At 40.2% G+C, this 24,453-nt stretch overlaps 1 protein-coding gene across 1 annotated transcript; it reads left to right on the top strand.

Annotated features, from left to right (window-relative positions):
- Window positions 1–574: 574 nt before the first annotated feature.
- On the top strand, window positions 575–19,921 carry LOC103718612 (putative chromo domain-containing protein LHP1). Its single transcript, XM_008807518.5, has 5 exons — window positions 575–1,162; window positions 1,281–1,367; window positions 1,482–2,216; window positions 19,381–19,441; window positions 19,531–19,921. The coding sequence occupies exons 1-5, from the start codon at window positions 831–833 to the stop codon at window positions 19,576–19,578; spliced, it is 1,263 nt and encodes a 420-aa protein (XP_008805740.4). The 5' UTR covers window positions 575–830; the 3' UTR covers window positions 19,579–19,921.
- The last annotated feature ends 4,532 nt before the right edge of the window (window positions 19,922–24,453 follow it).

Here is a 24,453-nt window from a genome sequence, read left to right as displayed (position 1 = left end):
TGGAGCTTCCCGCGCCCCACCACCTCTTGGGCCACCCACTCCGCCGAAACCCATCAGACGAGGCTTTGGATGACGACTGCCACTTTTTCTCAAGCCTGCCTAGCAGCCTCAATTCGATAGTTCAAGGACCGTTGTAAAGAGCCCCCGAAGGTTCTTTATCTCCTCCCCTGAGATCTGATGGGACGTCCACCCCCCAGCTTTGCACAGTTAAGCCTCTTCTCCTCACCATGTTGTGGCGGACTATAGCTCCCTCCGGTGAAAGAGCTGCCTACTATCTTACCCACTCGGTCAGCCATTGGCGCACACACAAGGTATTCGACAGCTATTACAATATATGCACATTACCATGCAATTTATTATGTGGAGGATGCTGGGATGGATGGTCGAAATCCAAATCCCAATTTCATCGAATGGTGTATTTTTAAGTTTGGGCGAAAAAAAATATTCATCTTCCTTCGCACAAGTTTACTGTCGGATTGTGCAATAGTTACTTTGAGACGCGTGCGGCTATTGAAGGAATGAATTCGTAGTGCTTGAGGATATGTATGATGCGTGATCCAAAGGCCGCCGTCGCGAAAGGGGATTGATCATTCTTCGCGGGAAAGATACAACCCAATCCCGCCGTCGAAAATCCTACGCATCAGACGCTCCAAAAAAATCGAAAGCGTTCCGACAGCAGCGGCGCGGGCGCGGGCGCGGAGGAGGGGTAAGAATGGAAAAATAAGAAGGAAAAGGGCAAAAAAAAGAAAAAGGAAAAATGAGAAGGAAAAGGGGAAAAAAAAGAAAAAGGAAAATAAAAAGGAAACCTGCGACCAAAGGATCCAGATCAGATGAAGATCGGCCGGAAGAAGGGCGATGCCGCCACGTCGTCCGATGGCGATGACGGAGCAGCGACCGAGGCGCCGCCGGGAGTGGCGGAGGTGGGCGCGGCGCTCGCCCCGGCATTAGAAGAGAAGGCGTCAGCGGATGCGGGGGCGGGCGCAGAAGACGAGGAGGAGGAGGAGGAGGAGGAGGATGAGGAGGAGGGCGAGGAGGGAGAGGAGGAGGGGGTTTTGGAGGGGGGAGAGGAGGAGGCGCCGAAGCTTGACGAGGACTTCTACGAGATCGAGGACATTAGAAAGAAGAGGGTCCGCAAGGGTCAGGTCCAGTATCTCATCAAATGGTAAGTATGAAGTAAAAATAGATACTACCTACTGACTTCTCTTCTCCTCCTCCTCCTCTTATGCTCCCTATTAGGGCTTGATGTCTTTGTTTGTTTATTGGATTGGGGTACATGGAAGGCGGGGATGGCCGGAGACAGCCAACACCTGGGAACCCTACGACAACGTCAAATCCTGCGCAGATATCATCGAAGCCTTCGAAGAGAGGTTCGTTCGTGCCTACAGAACCTTCCATGATCCTTCCTCTGCTCTGTTTTCTTTTTCTTTTCCTTCCGCTCTCAAGTTTAATGGTGTGGGGGGGGCGGGGGTGTGCTTCTGCAGGTCGCGGTCGACCAGGCCTTCGCGGAAGCGCAGGCGCAAGCACGGGGTTTCTCAAGGCGTGGCCAAGAAGAAGCAGCAGCAGCGCTCCGGCCAGACGGAGGAATCTCCCGCGACCGCCGCCGAGAATCCGAGACCAGTGTCTCAGGACAAGACGGCCGCTGCCAATTCTACTGATAGAGCCAGGGAAGCGGAGGCAGATGCGGTGGTGGAGGAGGGAAACGGGAAGGAGTACGCAGGTGCGGTCGAGGCGAATGGCTCTCCTCTGCACGGAGCTCAAGATGAACAGAAGAAAAGGGGTGTGAACGGGAGTCCCAGTCTTGGGGAGCAACAAGGACAGTCCATTTCCATCCATCTGCCTGGCGGGCGGGAGGAAGATGGTTCCACTGATGGGTTCTCCAAGGTGGAGAGCGCCCAGCCCTCGCAGCAGGGCAACCAAGTCACTGGTGCCAAGAGGAGGAAGTCTGGATGCGTGAGGAGGTTCAAGCAGGATTCACGTCCTTGTGATCGGGACGAGGTGCGAAATGCAGCTGCCAGGAGTGCAAATGGATCTTGCGGCAAAGGTGAAAAGTCGGGGAATGAAGATGTTGGATCCACTGAAGATGAGATTGGTGATAAGAACAAGATGGATGACTCTGCAAAAGCGCTTTTTATTGCAAAGATCATTAAACCGATCCGTTACTACGCGACGGTGACGGACAATGTGCAGCAAGTGTCCATAACATTCAAGGCTCTGAGGTGAGCATAAGCTAAATTAGGCTTCTGACTCACCTCTTGCTGTATTTTTTTTTTTTCCAACTTGTGCACTTCCTTTTTCTTTTTGGACACTATTTTTGGATCAGGTTCAAGTTCAGCATGCTTAGATGTTGCATGTTGCTAAGTAAACCTTCAAAAAGTGAAAACACCAAAACCTCAAAGCACCCTAAAAATTTAAGAAACTTCTTTAGTTTTGCCATTATATGAGATGAAACTAATTAGATATGCATGCACATTTAGAACTAATCAACTTTTGACTGCAAATCTTGCATGTAAGATTCTATCCTGATGTTTGATCTTTGTTGCATATCTGGGAGGCACATGCATTTTCTTCGGAGTTGTTGTTTTTATTTGCCTTGATCTATGCTGCATGAACTAACTTCTTGTTTCGAGCTTTGTGCCACCATAATCTCGAGTTGCATATCAGCTTGACCTTGTGCTTTAAATTATATAAGCTTCTTTACATTTTAGGAATTCTTGAGTGTCATTGCTTTTGGATCTTGGGCATTACACATGGTATGACACATTGCCATTTCAAAAATGGAGTGTCTTGAATCCATCAGCTCAAAGATGATGCACTTGGTAATATGTTGGAGTGTCTATTCAAGGGCGCATTAATGCAAGTGTCGATACTTCTCAAAGAGATTGATTAAAATATTGCTACAATATTCCAATAAAATGCCATTAGTTTTAAATTTTTCATTGAAATAGGTCTCTAAGATAAATTTAATTATGTATTTATGTATATGCGTATATTTTAAATCAATCTCTTTGAGAAGTATCGACACTTGCATTAGCATCTTTGAAATATGTCTATGTATATGCATATTATGTATATGTATGTATTAATGTACATGCATATATGCCTGTAAGTGTGCAGGTGAGTGCTTACTTGCTGAAGAATTGTTTGTCTCTAAGGGATTTTTGGATGGAAATGACATGTTTTTGTTTCCTCTTTATCTGCAAGCTTTCTAGTAGAGGGAGATTTTGAAGGGAGCAGGTTGCATTAGCTTAGATATGTGATCCGTAAACCTGGCCTCATTCCTTGCTAGCTAGCTTTTTCCTTGCTTACCTTGGCTCGAAATTTGGCACCAGTTCTTAAGACAGATAATGTCGAGTCTATGGTTAACCAATTATAGAAACCTGCTCAATTCTTCCTTGGAGCTTTCTCAATTTAGAGTTCACTTTATAGCAAAATCCATTTTGTTGAAAAAGAGGCTTTGATGGCATACACATGTACACATGCCTGAATCTATAAATGTGTATATATTTATTATGCACATGTAAATGTATATGTATGTATATATGCTTCTCTGTTTCTTTATCTAGTGTAGAAGTATTCGTATGCTGAGTATTTTGAAGCTTGAAGTTCTAAAAACTTTTAAATTGGTTGTGCTCCTTTATTTTTTTTTATGTTAACCTAATTAAACACCATAGATCTTCAGCAAAAATGTAGATGTAGCATTGTCACTTTTTGTGCATGATATTTTGAATTTCTTGCTGAATCTGCATGTGTACTTATTTATGGTCCATTTCACATTGGGCATAGCTCATCTAAGCACAATGTGTCTTCAAAAATAGGAATACATCCTGTAGACCTCTAAATATTTTTTACTCTTTTTAATTATTGGTTTTTTCATGTGATTCAAGGAAGATGTGCATCCAAGTTTGTATCTGCTTGATTGTGTTCCTGAAGGCATGCCATTAATGAGAGAACTATGGTTTACACTTTGTATTGCTTTATATTTTTCACAAGTTTGTTCTTTAGGACATTCATACTAAGCAAAAGAATCACTTAGGATGTTGTGCACTTTCTACGTAGTTTGCATTGCTATGGATGCACCTAGTTAGTTTGACTTTATTGGGTGAAAATGTCAAATGACCATTTTACTCATCATCATCATGATCCAAGTCCTTTTTTGTCGAAATGGGGCCAATTGTACTATGATCTGTTGCCAACTTAACTCTTGATGTTAATCCTTTTCAAGAGTTGTTGCTAAACTCTTTTGCCGAACAACTTTATGCAAGAGAGTGACTCCTAGAAGAATGGTCGGTGGGTAGGGAAGCTTATTTTTCCTAGTTCTTATCTTATCTTGTCGGTTGTCTCCCTTGCCCTTTTATGGAATCAAAAGAGAAGAAGAAAATCTGTAACAACCTAGGATTTCATCCAAAAAAGCTAGTCGAAAGGTATTATTTGAGTTCATTGGCCTTGTATATGTACTTAAGATCTACCCAGTGGATTGCCGATGTGGGAGTAAGCATACACCCACATGGGTCCTTGCATACTCCTCTTAAATCCTGGCCTCCTTGCTAGGCCAAGAGTCCAAATTCATGCAAATCCATTCACAAGCACCATAAATCCAATTGCAAACATTACGATCGGTTTGTGGTCAGCCTCAATGGATCTGTGTGCAGTGCCCTCTAGTTCATATGGGCCATGGGGCAGGGCTGCTCTAATACCATTTTTAATAACTCAAGACCTCATCCAAAAAGGCTAGCTGGAAAGTATTATTTGAGTTCATTGGTCTTGTATAAGTACCCAAGACCTACCCAGTGCATAGCTAATATGGGACTAAATATGCTCCTGTATGGTTCCTCACAAAACCTATTCTTCTTTGTTGTTGTTTAAATTTATATAACCAAGGGGAAATCTTCCAAATTCCCACCAACTTGTTGAGAGTTTAAGAAAGCAGGCAGATTTTGGTTAAATGGAAGTGTAGTCCCATAAAAAAATCTAATGTTAACCATTTAGTAATGCTAATAAATAACTAATAATCAATTCTATTGGAATGATGAAGAAGTTGCAGTGGTCTAAACTCTAAAGGCAAACCATTTGAAAATAGAGAGAAGCAAGCATGGAATCTCTGCATTACACCAAGTCTAGTATGAAGCATGTACAGTGAACATGAGAAGAAAGGATGATTATGATCCCTTCTATTTTTTTGACTAATAAAGTGATAAAAGAACTCCTATTTTTGCTTTATGCACATTCTTTTCACTTTCCCTTTAATTTAGATTACTAAAACAAGTGGGATGCATTTTTTTGCTCAAAGGCGGTACATGTTTATATTCCATCAAATGAGACATGGACAAGCAACTTGGGGACTCAAGGGTGGAGATAAAAGACTTTTGTGCTATCATAGTAGGGATTGAGTTTTTTTTCCCCCAAAAAATGATTGTATCAATAAATAAACTCTTTATTTTGCTTCATCCGACCCTTTCTTTTTGTCCCTTAAAGATAGAAAACCAAATACTAGGTGAGGTGTACTTTTTCAAGAATGGAGTATGTGTAAAATGGAACATGGACAAACATCTTAGTGACTCATGGATGGAGGCTTGAGGCCTTTCCCACTATGATAGTAGAAATTAGAGGATCCACATCAATATAGCTATACAACTCTTAGGGGCTGTTTGGTTGCATACGAATCTATTGGCATGCAAAAAGATTTGTAGTTATAAATGGAAATGCTGCAATTCATTTGCAGTTGCAACAACTATTTTTTGTTTGGTTGCTTGTAACTAACAACTGCAAATGAATTTGCTATTGTTTGCTTGCATGGTGCTGAAACAGTTGCAATATCCTTGCAAGTGACCAGGTAAGGTTAACCCCAAGAAACAGTGATTATTTTCTCTTTTTTATGACATACAAGCATTCATAAATTCTCAATTCCATAAAGTCCACAAATTTCTCTTTTCTCATGAAACACATGTACTAGTATCATTGACTTCTCAACTCCATAAACAGAAGGAACTAAAAGATAGCTATTAGTTCATGGTGCGCACCTTTATAGATTAGCTATAGTCATAGGTGTCAAAGAATTACACACTACAACTCCAGCAACATCTGATAATTTAGGATCAGCACCATGGAAGAGAGAGAGAGAGGGAGAGGAGCTCAAAGAGGAGGGGCGATTGTTGGGGGGGATGCTGGCTGTGGAGGTGGAGATGGAAGAGACTCAGAGAGAGATTAAGAGGGAGAGATGGAAGAGGGGCGGACAACTATGGGGGAGAGGGTGCCCTGGTGGCGGTGTAGATGGAAGAGAGCATGAGAGGGATAGAGAGGGGGATTGGAGGTCGAATAGGAGGGAATTAGTGATGGTGGGTGGGTGTTGATGATGGTAGTGGAGATGAAAGAGATAGAGAGAGGAGAGAGAGATAAAAGTGAAAGGAGATCCTATCAAGTTTGGCTAGATTTGAGCAGGTCCAAGTGGATATTGCTCGTGAGAGAGATAGCGAGAAAGAGGAGGAGAGAGCGGGAAAGAGGGAGAAAGGTCTTTATCATTCTTTAGAAGGGGCTTGTTAGAGGGGAAGGGTGCGTAGGGTGGAAAGCACTCTAGCTGATCGTGGGGTTGGAGTTGAGGATATATAGTGGAGTGGGGAGTTCACTTGCAAGTTGCAAACCTTTTGGCAGTTGATTTTGGTTGCAATTATTTTGCAACTTTTTGGGCTTTTTTACAATAAAACAATAGTAGCTTGCAAAGCAAGTTGCACCTATCAATTGCAAATAATCACATGCATTTCATTAGTTGCATTTGGTTTTGCAGCCTGTCTGTTTGTAGGAAGTTAGCACCTTGAAGCAAAATTGTCCAACTGTTGTTTCTATCAAGGTTTTAAATTTTGGCCAAAACCAACCCATTTTGACTAAGACTGATGCAAATTAACCAAAATTTTCGATTTCAATCAGGTTTGGTTAATTTTCACAATTTCAACCAAAACTAACCAATTTTTTTTTTTTTTGAATGTTTAACAAACACATGTCTGAAACATCAAAATTTTTTTAGCTATAGATAGCATCGTCACATGTAGGGATTTTTGCGCATATCTGATTGAAGTGGGTTGTTTGGGGGAAGGAGAACCTCTTATTATTTTGGAGAATCTTAGAGGACATGTGGGACTTATTACATCAGCTCAATGTCCCCCACTTGTCTTCTTTTGATTATTGAAAATTGGCTGAGGGGAAGGGGTGAACAATATTCACCCCTATCCCCTCGAGAGTGATAGCAACTCAACACTCTTTTCCCATCATTCCTCTCCTCATGGACAATGCTCCACCATATCAATGCTGACAAAGCAATAACACTAAGAGAGATTTCATGGTGAAGGGAGCAGTAGCCTTGCTTCTTTATTGTTTTAAAATTTTGCTAAATAAGTAAAAACAAAGTAGGATTTCTTTTTTCTCGTTACTAGTTTCATTATTATTTAGAAAGCATTAGATCTTGGTATGATTCCCTTTTTCTTGCTTATATGGTATCTTCTTGCTTAGATGAGTTATTAAAATGAAACAAATGAAATGTGCCTAGATGCTTCTCAGCCAAAAACTACTCAAATTATACAAATTAAGATCCTAGATAATTTAAGACACAATACAATAATGTGAGATAACTTGATTTCTTTTATTTGTTTTCTATTCTTCTGGATTCAATTCTGATTTTTTTGGCCAAAATTTCAGAACTCCAAACAAAATTGTTGAAACTGAAACTCGACACGTGGGACCAAAATTGAAATTTAGTTTTAAAGCCTTGGTTTCTATTAAATTATTGAATGTTCTTATTTTATTTTCTTTTAATATGGCTTTACAAGTCGTAGCCATTATGTTCTATTAAAAGCCAAGTCTTTTGAAACATAAGAATTTTTTTTTTTGTACTTGCATTTGAACTTTCTTTCCTTCAACCTTTGATTGAGCCTTCAACCTTAGTTGAAGATATCTATGCTGAGGTTGCCTGGTGACTGACTTATCACATATATGGACCATTTGAAATGGTCCTTGTGCAAATTATCTTTGTTCTAACTGTAAGATATTTTTTTCACAAAAGGTGAGTAGACAAGAAATTTTTGAGACTTATTTTTCGATTGGTTTGATAGAGAAAATAAAAGAGAATGAAAGAGGAAAACAGTGGGTTTTTCTTCATGCCATTTTTCAACTAAGCATCAAATACTGGGAGAAAATATAACCATACTGGGGACTCATCTTGAGCTTGAAAAATTTCCACTATAAAGATCGTCAAACTTCATGAGATCACCATGTCATCCAACGTAAAATACCATTGTCACTATTGGATATAATTTCTACCTTCATATCCATTACCAGTACTTCACCACAATTGTTATTGTTGTCATGTTGCCATCGCCATGCTAGAACTACCATTACTACTAGTAATGTTGTCCTTGCTACCACTGCCTTTAATGTCTCTAGGACAACTACCACCACCAGTATTGTTATGACTAACCATGATTAAGGCACCGCCGCCACCACCATTGTTGCAATTGTGTTCTTTGATGCCATGTGACGGTGCTACCACTAAGATGGAAATCATTATCAGTAGGGTTAGCATTATGGTTCAGCTCAGTTCATTATCAAGACCCATTAGATCTAACTCTAACTTGAGATGATTCAGCAGCAAGGCTCATTTCTATGATGAAAAGTATTGGTGGATCGACTGGGCCAATGCAGACTTGACTTGGAGGGGAGGAGGAGGGGAGCAGAGGGGCAAAGTGAAGACAAGAGCTTGGTTGGTGAGAAAATGAGCTGTAGCAATGATGGGAAGGCATGATGATTAGTGATGATAATGGTGATTGGTAACAAGCAAGGCGGGCCAGTAAGGTTGGATGTTGGGACTAGCGGCAAAGCTGAAGAGAAAGGAGGTGGAGTCAAAGAAGAGGGGACTACGAGTGGGAGAAGGATGTGGATGGGGAGGCATCCAAGGGGAGGGGAGACGAGGACTAAGGATTGTGAAGAAAGGGGATAGGATATAAGATTAGGGTTTAGAAAATTTTTTTTAACATCTGATAGGTAATATATAATATATTATATGTAATACTACTTAATGTATCATTTTGATATTAATATGTCTTCATGAGCTGGTAAGTTAGAACTCTCCAACTTGAACTTGACCAAGGCTAGCTTGGTATGCGCTTGACTCATGAACGCAACGAGGAAGGTTAGATGGGTCAAAATCAGTTTTGTTTGGCGCAAGTTAATAGGTTAGGGATAAAACTCCTACATCATCACTATTTTTGGCACTAGTGCCATTGCCATCATCAGAATCAGTGTCATTAGCACAAATTAGGGATATTGCTGTCGTTCTCATTCCGCATCTGTCACACCATTGCTACTTACTGCTGCTGACATCACTTTCCTTTCATTCACTCTGTTTTCAGTCTACCCATCCAACAAATCTCTCTTTTTTAATTCCTTGTAAATCTTTCTCCTGTGTTCCTTTTATCTTTTCACCTTTTCAACAATTTTATTGTGCTCTTGCAAATTCCTTTTTATTTTACCATGGTCTAAAATATCTAGTTTGTATTTTAGTGTACTACTTTGATGCATTCACAACTAAGGTTCGCTGTCTCAGTATCGGTCCACGTATCGGTGCCACATTAGTACAGTGTCGGTACGGTATGCCCCGTACCGCCTGATTCGGGCTGGTACGACATACCTTGTTCACAACTTAAGCTTCCTTTATTGCTTTCATTCAGTCCCCTTTCCTAAGTTTACCATGACATAATGTGTCCGAGTATATACGTAGTAACCTGATATTGACCCCATTCTCTTGGGGGCTCTTATCCATTTGTATTGAACCTAGTCTCAGTTCGTACCACTTGATTTCTATTATATTATTTATGTTGCAAAAAATGATGATTATTAGATCAAAGCTTTAAGAAGTGTGAATTTCTGATGGAGTTGGTTCATTTTCTTCAGTGTTGTTTTAATGGTATGTTGTTGTTTAGAATTGTTGGTATTGTGCAGGGCATGCTTCTGTGATGTTTATCAATGCATAAACAATATTTCTAGTTTATGAATGTGTCAATGATTTAGGGTTAAAAATGCAGTTTAACTTCTGAAGAAATGCCAATTCTTCATGATAGAGCCATAATATAAGTGAGGGCGAAGTTATATGTAGCCTGATATTATAATATTGTGTATCATTCCATAGACTCTTTTCATCTTTTTCACTAGATGTATATTGACAGTTTGTGTGAGCTGTTTCTTGGATGAATGTTACTGACAAGATGGTTATACTCTATACATTTTGGGTTTTCCTCGTGTCTGGCCTGTCATTTGAGTCTCTGCTTTGCATACCTTGTTCTCATGTGTCCTTTAGGCCCTGTTTTTGGTTTGGAATAGGTAACAAGAATTATTTTGTGGCAAAAATGGAGGACTAAGTCTGACTAAATCTGTTCAATCATTTTTCTCAAATAATTTTCCAGTTCACAGGACATAAGCAAGTAAAAAGTAGTCATTGGCTTTTCTGGATTCCCAATTTTATCCTTATTTTAACCGCCTTTATTCTTGTTCCAAAAAGGTTTATTGATGGAAGTGGGATAAGTGGTTTTGTTGAGCTTTTTTTCACATTATTTGTGAATAAAGCAAGGTTAGTAACTAAGTTAACTGCTCTTGTGTCACATTTGATTCCCTCTTGATTCCCTTTTTTTTCAAAACTTTCTTGGCCAAAAATAAGTTGAGACTCTTTCTAAAGTCTACAGCCAGCTAGAGCTAGTTTATAGCAAAACTATTGGTTGGAATTTTTAAGTGTTTCGATCAAGGTCCACCGTACCGGGTCCGGTAGGCGTACCGGTTGCCTACCGGACCGGTACGGGCCGGTTCGTACCGTGCTCCGGGCGGTACGAACCGGGAAGCTCTTCCCCGCTGGAACCGGGGAAGAAGAAGAGAACCAGAGGGAGCGCGGGGAAGAGAGGGAGCGAGCCCACCTTTGGCCGCCATCGGAGAGCCGCGGAGGGGCGTCGGAGGCCGGTGGGGGGCGGCGGAGGCCGGCGGGGGAGCCCGCGGGGGCGCTGCGGAGGCCGCGGCCGCGGCCGCGTCACTGTTTCGAAAGAAACAGGGGACGCGGCCGCATTTTTTAATTTGGGGATTTTAAGTGAAGTCGGCAAATCGGTTGCCGACTTCACTTAAAAATCCCCAAATTTTTTTTTAATTTGGGGATTTTTAAGTGAAGTCGGCAACCGATTTGCCGACTTCACTTAAAATCCCCAAATTAAAAAACGCGGCCGCGTCCCCTGTTTCTTTCGAAACAGTGACGCGGCCGCGGCCGCGGCCTCCGCAGCTCCCCCGCGGGCTCCCCCGGCCTCCGCCGCCCCCCACCGGCCTCCGACGCCCCTCCGCGGCTGTCCGATGGCGGCCGAAGGTGGGCTCGCTCCCTCTCTTCCCCGCGCTCCCTCTTTTTCTCCTCGTCTTCTTCGTCTCCGGCAAGAAACCGGCTTGTACCGGTTTCCACGGCTCCGCCGTACCGGTAGCTGGCCGGACCGGTTTGTACCGGCCCGTACCGGCCGGTACGGGCCGGTTCGGCATACGCTGGTTTCGATATTCCATCTAACAGCATTATTGATAAATAACCATGCACAGAGAGTTATGGTTTCTTTTGCCGCAAATATATTCCTGCTTTGTTGCAGCGATCTATATATAATAGGTTTAGGTTATTGTTTTAGGTTATTGTTTTGATCATGTAATTTATCTTTTGTTTTTTATTCTAAACAGTAACTTCCTATTCATGATTATTGTTTTCAGCACTTCACTAGCTATCTTCAAAGGTCCTATAATACATAATGGTGTTCATTAATTAAAGAATATGTTCATCAAAATTAAAGAATAGTCATTGAAAATGGAAGGGAGTATTTTTGAACTGCAGGAGGATTTTGTTCAGGACTCTCATTGTTATGTTTAATAAAAGGCAATAAGCTGGGAGTTTCATGTTTTTATGGGAGATATCGATGTCAATGAGTTGAACCAGGCATTTGTACGATAAGTAAATCTGTGCTCCTGATGTTTTCAAGGTCACGATATTGGATTTTTTTTTTTCCCATTGGAAGCGGTGGTTATTTTACTTTTCTAATGCTGATGTTCAGCTTTGAAAGTGTATCAGTAAGAAATTTGGTTTGTTCTTTGCCTTTATCTACTCCAAATATAGAAAAACCTTTGACAATTGCTACTTACTTGACCAATTATTAGGCATCCTCACTGGCCCTCTGGCCTTCTAGGTTTAATGATAAGCTCTTTACTCCTTGTCATGACTTTACCATTACCCCAGAGGGTTGAGATGAGGTTTAAACTAGTTGTTAATTAGAAAAATATTCGGTGGATCATTCTTTAAATTATAAATGCATCTCCATGTAGTTAGATCAGCCCTTTAGGTTAAGGTAAACTCAGGTTACAACATGACACCATTCTGATATCTGGTAATGGGAGAATTTTAGTAAGAGCCTTGTCCTACCTTTCTCACTCAAAGTGTAATAAGATGCATTACTTTTGATGAAGGCAACAATCTTTACTTTTGTAGCATCTATGTTTTTAATTTACTGCAGCTATGCAAGACTCTACTGCTGTTTTGATCATTTATTTTATCTTTTGTTTTTTCTTGTGAACAATAGCTACCTATTCATGCTTATGTTTGTCATCACTTATCTAGCTATCTTCAAAGGTCCTAAAATATATAATGGTTCATTAATTAAATATTCATATCTGTCAAAAAATGGAAGGGAATATTTCTGAACCGCAGGGGGATTTTGTGCAGAACTCTCGTAGTTATGTTTAATAAAAAGCAATAAGCTGAGAGTCTTTATGTTTTTATGGAACATATGGCTGTTAATTTGTTGAACCAGGCATCCATATGAGAAGTCTATGTTCATGATATTTTGAAGACCATGATATTGCTTATTGTCATTGGAGGCTGTGGTTATTTTACTTTTCTGATACTGATGTTCAGCTTTGACATTGTGGCAGTAAGAAATTTGGCTTGTTCTTTGTCTTGATCCGGTCCAAATATAGAAAAACCTTGGAGGATTGCTCCCTTGTTGACCAATTATTAGGCATCCTTACTGGACAACTGGCCTTCTAGGTTAAGGATATGCTCTTCATTTCTTGTCATGACTTTACCATTATCCTGGAGGGTTGATATGAGGTTCAAACTAGTTGTATAATAGCAATATTTAGTGGATCATTCTTTAAATTATAAAATCATCTCCATATAGTTAGATCAGGCCTTTTGGTTAAGGTAAATTCAGGTTAGAACATGTCGCCAATCTCATTTCTGAGTTTTACTAAGAGCCATGTACACCATTCTCACTCAAAGTGTACTCAGACACATTGTTTTTGATGAAATAGACAATCTTTGCTTTCATAGGATCTATATTTTTTATTTTCTGCAGACAGGCGAGGCTACAACTGCTAGGATTAATTATTGATGCATTTTATGGCAACATAGGGAGTTAATATGTGGTCAACCAACTTTCATTGAAGCTAACATTTAAGGTTTCGGACACGCTATCTTTCTCTTTTTTGGTAACATGAGAAATTTACTAAACGTTACATGCTACCTTTCTCAGTCATCAACTGTAGTGAAATGTGCTTCGTTTGCAGTAGATTAGCTCTTGCACCATGGTAGCATTCTTATAAAACTGGCTACAGCTTAGCAGGACTAACCTTGTAGGATAAAATATCAAGGCATCTAATAGCAGCATAGGGAGTGAACATGTGGTTAACCAACTTTCTGTGAGATTATGAAAGCCCTATTACCACTGTTGGTAATATCATTGGTTCTTATGCAGCAGTATTTAGTTTGTCTTGATGTATGGGACATGCAACCTCCTATCCATTTGATTGAGATCAACATCTATGTCCTTGATTTGGGCTACCTAATGACTGAGCGATTATCACGCATTATGTTCTGTATATTTATCTATAGCCTATAGTTTGAGCTAATCAATGTTGTATCCATTTTGTGGTTGATATGCACTACACACCATGGATGTCACTTCAATGTGGATATCCTTGTAATGGAGCTCATTCTCTCTCGAGTTTTATCATAATTAAGTGCTATTTGGATATGCATGTAGCAAATCTCCCTTGAATGAACATTTAGATAAGAGGTGGAACCAAGGTAGGCTGAATCGGTACTGATATGTATACCAGTCTATTATCAGTTCCGTACCGTACCGTACCAACATAAGGTAGAGACTAACGTGTTAGTTCTGAACTGGCATACCCTTTTTATTTTTTTGTACGCGCAATCCATAAGGTATACGCCTTGGGTCATAACTGTTCTCGGATCTCATTAAATTTTTGACTTTGGAAAGTGTCTTTTATCTGATAATACGGCTGTAGAAGGGTCCATCCGAATTTGCCAACAGCAGAATCCGAGCCGTAAGATGCTCCAAGCTATGTAGGATAGTAGCCAGTGAAAGACGCTTCAGATGCATTATATCCTTATCCGTATAGGTCATAGGCCGGTTGTGGCTGCGGGTAATAGGATCTAATGTATGACTTGAAATCTGATAGGTCTATTGATTCTACTCTATGTGCGAGGTCATGTGCAGCTGCATCGTGTCTTTCCAAACGACCTCGAGGAGCCTTTCTTCTGAATATAATCGTGTCCTTGCGAGGTCTACCAATTGTTGCACCATGATTCCTATCTTATGTGGCATGTGTAAATTGGACCCCACCGGTGAATCAAAGACCACTTTACGGCTTTATCACTTAAATGTTGGTCCCATATCCTTCACTCACTCTCTGGCCGCCAAATCTATGATCATCAAAACTTTTGTTGCTGCTTTTTCTGGTTGAGTCTGAGCGAATTGACTCCACTCTATCCATTAGGGTTGCAACTGTCCTTTTTTTTCTTTTCAAGATGCACTGCATAGTTGCTTGCTTTTTCTTCATGCCTCTGTTCTTGACTATGTTGAAAAGATGGATATTGCCCTCCTGACTGAGTCGATCGGGTAGTGCGGTGGCCTCATCTAAGCATTTTTCAATCATATCTATGGAAGAATGTCTCAAACATGAAGTATGTGATGATTGGCTCTCCACTAACCTCTAGGGCTGTGGCTAATCGGCTGGACGCATGCGTGGAATGTTAACATTCTGCCGATTGCTATGCATCCTCCTTAACCTCACTGGCTATGAAACTGGCTGATCATGGAGGCGATCTTAGCTTGTCAATCTTCGGCTCTCGCTGCTGGCCCACAGTCATCCGATCATGAGTTCAGCTTCATCCTGAACAAAATTATTGTGGATTAGATCTGTGTACTTTAGCTCCACTTCTCTTTACATGCACTTCAGCCTCAACCTCAAATTATAATAGACATACGAGGTTGTTGAGGCATCTGTGTCAGGCAGTTCCTTTGTTTGCTTTGGATGAGAGCGAAGGTTGACTAGTTGCGTTCACAGCCACTTGAGAAGACCATCTGAGAGAGGATCCAAGTGGCTAGCCGCTTAAGATTTCTCACTAACAGACCATAATGAATCAACCATTCAGCTACAAAAGTGTTAAAGAAAATTACATTTAAGATGGTATCATATTAGTGACTATAAAACGTTAAGTGATAGTTATCGTTGATATATAATATACCCAAATTCATAGTGTTTTTACTTATGATGGCTATCAAGACTCTAAAGTTGTCAGTGTTGTCTCTAAATATTGTCTACGAAAAAGAGACGTGGTGTGATATGTTAATGATTAAAGACACGAATTAACTTACATATACCACTTAAGTTAACTTACCTCTTAAAGATAGGGTTGTGACTTCTAGATCAAGCTCCATCTTGTAGATCACATTGCGCAAGGCGGCCACAAGTTCCTCATTCATATCGATCTCAGGTACAGAGTACGGAAACCTCAAGTTTAGGTAGCAAGTTGCCCATAGAGTTTGCTATTGTTTTAATAAAATATTTACAAATACAGGAGCAATCAAATTTTCAATATTCTTGCTTATCTGCTGGATGCAACTTTTTACCCATATGGTAGTTCAATCTCTACTCAATAATATTGATGTACCCTTCGGCATGCTTTGGAATTACCTCCTTGATCTAATTTTTTACTCTCCATCATATGTACAAGAAGCACATCTAAGGATATCTTTTACTGTCCATGGCCTAAAGTACTTCATATAATAGCTTGATAGCTTTCGCTATATTCTCAGTAAGCAATCAAAATGTTTTGTCTCGTCATCAAACTCTCCGCATGGCTCCTTTTAGTGTCGACCCTTGCAAATCTCCTCCCACTCAGCATTTACAAACATCGGACACAAGCCTCATTAATGATAGGATTCATATGTGGTTATAAATAAATTCGGTATTGGACTGGGTTGTCTCCATTGTTTGCTACACCCTATAAATCTTTCTAATTTTTATCAACATGAGGTCGACACAATGTGCAGTTTGTGGGGTCCATAAAATATATGGTTGCTGCTCCATAAGATCTTCCTAGCAGTCTTATTCTATGGCCTGCATCAGTGATAACCCACACGATGTTATTCTCTTTTACCTGATCAATCACCTCCATCAATCTGAGGATGTACATGGGATCGTGCACCTGATTGGAAGCATTAACTGACTTTTGAAAGAAAATTTTCGTATCACAATATGTCAAAAAGTTGATGCTCCGTCTAGTAGAATGGTCCACATATCATCATCAGTCCATATGTGAGCCACTTGCTCTGATACAAGGCAATTCACTTTTATAATTTCTTATTATTGTTAAGGAACTCATTATAGATGTCTTTCGGTCCTGAAAGATCCGCACCTAGGCCAGCACACCCTATATGGAGAAAATGACAGACCTATAGTACGCGTTGCCTGGCGTATTCATTGGGATGTGGCTGAAGTGGAACCATAATGCAATAGCTTGCCACATCCTTGTCTTTTAGCATAATGTTAATCCTCTGTTGCTTCGAATTCCTAGTAACTCTGTTCTACTGCCAAAGATGCACTACGCCCACAACCTCTACCGACAACCTCCCTAACTAAGGAGCTCTTGAACTCTAGATCTACCTCGTCGATCCCAGAACCAATCTAACTTGTATTGTGAGGGCCCAAATCGAGCCTTATGCCTGACCCCACTTTATCCTGTAATCATTGATCATCCAGGCTTGTCTCAATGATAGCTTAGATCTATGCCTCCTCGTCATCTGGAACGGAAGCCTCCTCCGACTCCCTAGAGTAATAGGAAGGTAGCTTTACTGTTCGGTGATCCACCTTCGCCTTCTTTAGGCAGTCCTCTTCTTCGCTATTTCGAAATTAGCGAAGCGCTTCTTTATCAGTTACTGAACTTTTTGTGGGCATGTTCGGCACATATACATCAAGATAATTACCAACCAGATGTTGCTTCAACTTGATTACCCTTTTTCTCTTGAACTCTATGTTGCACTAGTTGCATTTTCAGTGGTACTGACGCAAAATCATTTACTCATAAACCCAACCAATATCACACTCTAGGTCCTTCCTCGGTGGATCCATTCTTGTAGGTTGATAACAAGCATGTTAGTTAATTATTTAAAAATAATAAATTTTTGCTATGATGAAAAAAATATATTTGCTACTTCTAAAAGTACTTCAAAGTTATCTATACATAATACTAATTTTTCATATTTTCTTATTGATTGTATATTTTTAATATTTTTAAATTTAAAAATAATTTTAAATATCAAATATTCAGAAAAAATATATTTGTTACTTCAGAATGTACTTCTGAATTATCTGGTATGTGATACTAAATTTTCATATTGTTTTGTATTAATTATATATTTTTAATAATTTTTAAAGTAAACAATAATTTTAAATAAAAAAATTGAGAAAATCAATTTGATCTCATATCAATATAGCACCCTATCATGAATTCTACACATATTTTTTTCAGCCTGTGGGAATGCATTAAAGGCTACTTATTTCTTAATTTTATTCAAATTTAGGCCTAGGTGACTGCGCATGATCATATCCAAACTTGAATAAATAGACAGCAAATTTAAGTCGAGAGTAGCTTGCATGCCTCTAACAATCTTCTTATTTTACAATTATTTTGGATTTTATTTTATTTTTAAAAAAAAATTATCTAAAAAAAAATTAAATATTTGAATCTTATTGTGTAGATCATATATAGATCAACAACATATCATGAAATCATGCCAAAATCAAAAATTTTGGCCTGATCTTCCCTTATTTTTCACTTGTTACCATTTTTTGGTGTTAAAAAGAAAAAAAAAAGAAATGAGGTGGGGGAGAGCTACCTTATCTTGTTTTGGGTTTGATCTGAGCTTTAATCATCAAAATTTGCTGTTTTCTTTTTTGCAAAATTAGGAGGTTTTTGAAAGAAAAATGAGAAGAGATGGCTTAAGAGGCTTTCTTAGGCCTCTCAATTATTAAAACGGTGGGGGCGGACCGAGCTGGCATGTACCAATGCAAACCGAGTGGTTCGCACAAGTTCCGCTCTAAACCTTTTGGATTGGGGTAGTTTGAGTGATTTTCTAAAATTAAGGAGTGAACCGTCCCGATTCTGCCCTGATACGCTCTGAACCGAGCAGTTTGGTATACCATGGGTGGAACAGAAGATAGAGTCCAGTCAGATATCTGCCATCTTATTGCTGGTTTGGCCTCAAATGATGCATTGTTCTAGAAATGGCATAAGAAAATAAGTCATAAATTTGTATTAGTTAGGAAGCAGTCACCCATATTGCTTTCTTTGTATTGGACATCCATGATCATGCAATAAGAGCATCGGAGAACTTGTATTTTCATCGGTACCATCCTGTGACCCTACCTACCTGCAGAACATTCTGTGATCTGGTTGTGCTTTTATTCCTTTTGTGTTTTATTTCTTTTACTTAAAGTCAAGTAGTCAATAGAGCCGGTTGTCTTAGATTTTTGTCTTTGTGTCATTGAGCACTGAATTGGAATTATGCAGATGCAAAAGTTGCATTACTAAAGGAACAACCTGTTATGTCTGTCCACTTATGATTGTAGCAGTATGGTAAAAACAGAAGATCTATGTCAAACTGGATGTCCCTTTTTTTTCTTTTTATATTGACAGTTATTTCAAATAATTTATATATGATAATTTCTTATTAATACTTGTAATAGAGAAAGATGAATTTGGTAGGGGATTTTTCACAAAACCTTGTTTCCGTCATTTGCCTAGATTATATAAAACAAATTTTAATTCTATTTTGCTGCGGTGTTGCCCTGTTCAGTAAAGGCATCAGAAAACTAGAACTTGATGACCTGCATGCATTGCATTTGCTAATTTAGAGTGTGTTTTTGTTTGTTTAGATGATTAGTGAGATTGTTAGAATACTAGTAGATCTTGATCATCATGGATGTTTATTTGTCATGGAATATGTTACCGAGAGTCCTTTTGCTTGGTAGGTCTGATGGGAAAGAGGTGCTTGTGGATGACAAAGAGTTGAAGGTCAATAACCCACTGCTGGTATGATTCCTGGTCCTATTTTGCTTTCTGTTGAACTTCTTTCTTATGAAAAGTAAATTAACATGTCTTGTGGCTTTCTTATGTGACAGCTAATCAGTTTCTATGAGCAACATCTTCGTTATAGTCCACAGTCATGAGAAGCTTCTTTAGTGCTTTGATCCAGCCCACTGCTAGGATGGCTAATTTACTGGCTGATTGATGCGTCATTGGAGTATGTTTAGCAGCAATTTTGTCTGCAGTGTTGTTTATTTTAGATGACTTTAGATCAGTTTATGCTAAATACTCCCTCAGAACCTTTACAGTTGCATCTTCTCAACTGTTAATACCCAAGAGGAATGGAGGAGAGTTCACTGTTGCCGACCTCTTTATGGTGCCTGATGATATTGTTGGATAATTGTGCTGGACGCCTATTAACATGAAATATGGTATATTGTATATTATAGCTATAATTTCATTAGTGCTGCAAGATATTTATAAGTATATTTGGGGTTTAAGCAAATAGATGAGCATGATTACGAGTTCCTGCACTCATGGTATCTTACCATGACGTGCAGGTGAAACTTCGTTTGCTACTCTACATTGAAAAGAGAAAAAAAAAGGAAAGAGAAAAGGCATTGTTTATTTGTTGCTATTCATTAAACTATCTGTGATATCTGCAGGTTACTGAGGCTGCTAGTTATGCCTCCACTTGACAGCGAGCAAACTTGCCCTACCAACCTGTCCTTTCCAGACTGATCAATCTGTTATTTTATCCATCAGTCATGGATCATATTTTCCAGTGGTGGAACGACTTCCTCATTTTTTGTTTTCAGGGTATCTTCAATTTTATCTATATGAATTTGGCCAGATTTAAGACAGGTGGCTCTGGTTTTTGATCGCATGAGCATGCATGAGAATATGCCCTTTATTTCCATTCTTTGCATTGGATAAAAACCAGATGGATTGATTGAGATGGTCCCTCTTAATATGTTTCAGTGCACTGGGATTTTGGGAAGTCAGCACTGTTTCATCGGTAGACCACCCAAGTACAGCATTGGCCCGCTTTGGCATGGTACAGCCGGCCATATTTTCCATTTAGTAATTAGAAGGTACGATCAAACAGTATCCCGTTGGTTAGATCAAGGTTTTCATCTTAGAGTATTGATTTGTATCCTTATTGGTCAGACCCAATCGAAAATCTCCTGATTCAGATCAGAATTAGGTCAAATAGGATTTGCAGTTTGGATCGACCATTTATCTATGCTAAAATTATTACTTAATAATCAAAAATACAAATTTCTAAATAAAATTAAAGAAACACCATATTAAACGTGAATTTTTATTCAATTTTTATTTGATTCGAAATTGATAATTTTTAAGGTATAGATTTACATAACTGTAATTTTGCATATACTTAAGAATATTGTAAATAAGAATCCAATTGAGTAAATAACGAACACTTAAAATTTAATTAAGTTAAGAGTACCTGAGACGAGGCTTAGCAGCTAGGATGAACATAAAGGGGTTTTAGGTGAGGGTTTATTTAGTGAACTGAGAAAGATATTTAAAGAGGAGAAGGGATGACTCATGATATGCCAAGAAAACAAGGCCGCTAGATCCCTTTTGAAAGGCTACAGGCTAGTTTGCTCTATTGAGCGCTTGCATCAATACTCATGCGCGATCGGGTTTAAGGTGTTTTTGGTAATGGCTACGAGAGTGGGCAAGGCGGCGGGCAGCTCATCTTCCGGTGGGAGCTGGAACTGTCGGCATGGGGCGAGGAGAAGGGAGGCTTGGTGAAGCCGGGGGGATGGGCTATGCATCGGATCTCAGAGGAAGAGGTGGAGAACCTCCAACGGCACTTCGTGGCGGTTCTTAAACTGTCGGAGGATCATATTGAGAAAGGATTGGGAGAACTTGGCGGTGGTCATCTGGAGCCTCAATCATCGGGTTTCGACAAAGTGGGTGGCCCGGGATGTGGCACTACAAGGGAAGACTCAACACGAGGTGGAGGCCATTCCACTCGCCGAGGATCACTTGGCCCTGCAATTCAAGACGGAGACCGACCGGAATATCGCCCTCACTGGCTGCCCCTAGGTGGTCGCCGCCATTGCCGGCCGATCATTGGCCGTCGATGGCATAACAGAGCAGCAGAGGATGATGGGGTTTGCAAGAATTAAGATGGCCATTAACGCCATCACGCCGTTGCTGCCCAGAATTCAGACCAACGGCAAATCCAAAGTCCTATGGCTGCCCTTTGTGTATGAAAATGTTCTCAATTTTTGCTATGGGTGCAGGCGAATCAGGCACGCCGAAGCTTCTTGCAAGTATGCGGCATCATAGGGGGACGTGCAGGATCGGACGCGGTCCCTGCCTCCCATGGTGGTAGAGATGGGTGGAGAATCGGAGGCGGCGGGCAGCTAGATTCCAATTCTGATGAGATGGGCCGAAGGCTGATCTTCGACCGTTGGTTGGTGTCCATGAAGATCCGACTGCCACGAGCTGTGAAGGGGTCGCCGCGGCCAAGGAAGATGGCTGAGTCAACCCTAGAATCATCGTCCTCACGGACGCGCTCCACCTCTAACCGTTTGAAATCTCCTAGTCCGCCATCGGACTCGAACGAGTGGCAGAAGTCGACGAAGGTGGCACAACAACGATCATCCCCAAAGGACCGATAGGCCGACGAGGGAGCCAACTCGGCCATTGGGTTTGGGAAGACTTAGGGAAGCCACCGAGCTGGGTTGAGCTTCGACCCATTGAATGCGCTGGTTGACTAGGCTGATGACTCGGGCAGAGCTAGGCTAGGCACTGTGGAGGCTGGTCCAGAGATAGCGATGGTGGACGCGAGCCTAGGCCATTTGAATAAAAGGCCCACGAGCCTAGCGATAGGGTCGGCAGGAGTGGGCATGTGCTCGACAGACTCGGGTCGGCTCGGTGGTGTGGAACGCAGTACCTATGCGGACGGGCTCAGCGAACCCAAGGCACCTGAGTCGGAAGCTAGGAACAGACAAGACCCTGTGAGAGGGAGCCAACTGCTGCCCCTGCCTCCGCCCAAGCGTCGACGTCTACCCGACGACTGTGCCTTCCGCTCCGGCAATGCCCAGTTCTTCTTCGACATCGCTGGGGGGTTCGCCTTCTCTGATCTCCGAGGTTGTTTGAGCTCGTCTCCTTTCTGGTGGCGACATTCTAGTAGATCCTGATCTCGTGACGCCGGCTCTTCGACCGGCAGCGGAGGCAACGGTGCTGGTGGTTGGGGAGGCTTTCATTGGTGGCGGGTTGACAAGTGGACACTTGGACCAGCTCCTATTTGCTGCGAGGGGGAATCACCAAGCAGCAGTAAGGAGGGGTAAGGCAGCTCTGCTGGGCAGAAAGGTGGGAAGGGGTGATGCAACTAGGCTGGCCCATCAAAAAGAGCAACGAAGTGAGAATTCGTGCGGCAAGGAGCAGGGTCCTGCTGTGTTGCATGTGGAAGAATGAAGATTCTTATGTGGACCTGTAGGGGAGCTGTTAAGCCCTCCTTCATAATTTCATTTAGGAGATTGGTCCAGATGCATGACCTAGACATTTATTTTTTGTGTGAGATGCGGATCTTTGGAGATAGTCTCTGTCGTGCACAACGTCGTTTTTCTACATCTTGGAAGCCCTATGTAATTGATTCTCAGAGTCTGTCATGAGGCATCATTATTTTATGGAAGTGGGGTGTTGTTACTATGGATGTGTTCCACAACTGCCCCCAGCAATTGTAATGGTAATTTCGAAACCCAATAAAATCTTTTGGATTATGTCAGGAGCGTATGTTAGTACTGATTACAGGGTGAGAAAGGCCCTTTAGGTAGAGGTGACTAATCTTGTTATATAGAGAATCCCAACCCTACTTGCTGTTGATTTCAACTACATCCAAAGGCACACAGAAAAGAGAGAAGGCAAGGCCTACACTAACCAGTAGAGAAAGCAATTGTATGGATTGTTTTGCTTCTATGATCATGTCCCCAAATAAAATTACGTAAGATTCTATTAAGCTGCATGAAAAAAACCAGATGGAACTATAGCATTTGTTAGTAGATGAATCTAAATAGAGCACAACACTGATTGAACCAACATCACCCTGTCGGCCATCAAGAGAAGCTTCCACTTTCACGTTTGTAATTTGCCATTGATTTTGCCTATAGCATCATGTAAATCCAGCATAGTTAGTATTTTTCGATTGCAGGCACATCAAGATAAGAACTCAATTTAGCTAACTCATCCGACTCTAAGATAGTTAGGCCATGTTTGGCATAGCTTTTGGTGGGCCAAAAAGTATTTTTTGACACTCCAAAAGTACTTCTGAATGGAATAGGGGTATCTGGTAAAAAAAATCAAAAAGCTATTTTAACTTTGCCAGAAAGCTAAAACAGCTTCTTTGGAGAAGCTCCAAAAGCACTTTTAGCATGCGTCAGAAAGTTGTTTTGATTTTTTTTTCTTTTTGGACCAAAATACCCATGAAAAAATATTGTAATTACAAAAATTAGTTCCCAAAAATATTATATTAATAAAATATTAATATATAATGATAATAATTATCATATTTTATATCTTTATTATTGTATTATACTATAAATATAATATTATATTACATTATATTATAATACATTGATATGTTATATTATATAATATCAAAATATGTTATATTATTATGCTATAGTATACAATATTATATTACTTTATTATAATAATATTATATTACATTATAGTAATATTATACTATATTATATATTTATGTATTAATATATATTATATTTTTTTATGCTCTATTGTATAATACTATGCAATGTCCTTTATGATTATTTTGTCATACCAAAAATACTTTCTCAGTTTGCTTACCAAACACATATTAAAGTTTCAAAACCCTTTAAAATATAGTTATCAAACAGCAAATAGCTTTTTTATGAAAGCTCTACTTCAAAAAGTTCTACTTCTGAAAATTCTACTGCCAACAACTTTGCCAAATGGGGCCTTAATATATTCATTTGTATGAGAAATTGAAGCTTTTGGGC

This window comes from Phoenix dactylifera, chromosome 6 (assembly GCF_051530095.1).
Source record: "Phoenix dactylifera cultivar Ajwa chromosome 6, Ajwa_hap1_PhDact_Kaust_v1.1, whole genome shotgun sequence".
Lineage (NCBI taxonomy): Eukaryota > Viridiplantae > Streptophyta > Magnoliopsida > Arecales > Arecaceae > Phoenix > Phoenix dactylifera.
The sequence above is the reverse complement of the archived record's forward strand: the minus strand, read 5'-3'. Positions and strand labels throughout refer to the sequence as shown.

Coding starts and splice junctions, on each gene's coding strand:
- LOC103718612 (XM_008807518.5), top strand. CDS start 831: ATGAAGATCGGCCGGAAGAAGGGCGATGCCGCCACGTCGTCCGATGGC. Junction 1,163..1,280: donor GTCCAGTATCTCATCAAATG/GTAAGTATGAAG, acceptor GGTACATGGAAG/GCGGGGATGGCCGGAGACAG. Junction 2,217..19,380: donor ATAACATTCAAGGCTCTGAG/GTGAGCATAAGC, acceptor TTTGCTTGGTAG/GTCTGATGGGAAAGAGGTGC.